General features: G+C 34.3%; 1 protein-coding gene across 1 annotated transcript in view; it reads left to right on the forward strand.

The window, feature by feature from the left end:
* LOC119593605 overlaps nucleotides 1–417 on the forward strand; it is a gene marked incomplete in the record, with an annotated part of 44,688 nt that extends 44,271 nt beyond the window's left edge. Inside the window, 2 exon segments of the mRNA XM_037942560.1 lie at nucleotides 49–190; nucleotides 392–417. Coding sequence (XP_037798488.1) covers nucleotides 49–190; nucleotides 392–417 — 168 coding nt within the window.
* Nucleotides 418–513: the final 96 nt, after the last annotated feature.

Here is a 513-nt window from a genome sequence, read left to right on the forward strand (position 1 = left end):
TAAGCAACGTAATATGGATTATTTAAAGTAGACTTTATTTTTCTACAGATTGTAATACTCTCACCGCACTTTATGGAGCACATTGCCAACCATGCAAGAAGTGAACTTGGACATGTGTTTAAGCCAAAGAAGGTGTTATGTTTACTGCTGAATGTGGATAAGAGCAGTTTTACACCTGCACATCTTTCCGGTAGGTTACCTGTGTGTTTCAGTGTATTTAGTGAAAATAAAGTATTCAGATCTGTCGGAAACTGGATATGTTTTTATTGCAACTGACTTTTTGGAATGTATTTTCTGTTAGGTATTGTGATCAGTATATTGTATTGTTGGTCAGTGGTCCAATATATTTATTTGTTTGTACATGTAAATTTGTTTACAATATGCAAAGAAGTATATGCCAGGCCCTGCCTGACTTAAAAATGGCATTACACTCCTGAATACTTTTAGAGGAGAGAAAATTTTATTGTTGATTGGGAGGATAATTATAACATCGCTATGAAAAAGGTTGCATCT

Source organism: Penaeus monodon, chromosome 32 (genome assembly GCF_015228065.2).
Source record: "Penaeus monodon isolate SGIC_2016 chromosome 32, NSTDA_Pmon_1, whole genome shotgun sequence".
NCBI lineage: Eukaryota > Metazoa > Arthropoda > Malacostraca > Decapoda > Penaeidae > Penaeus > Penaeus monodon.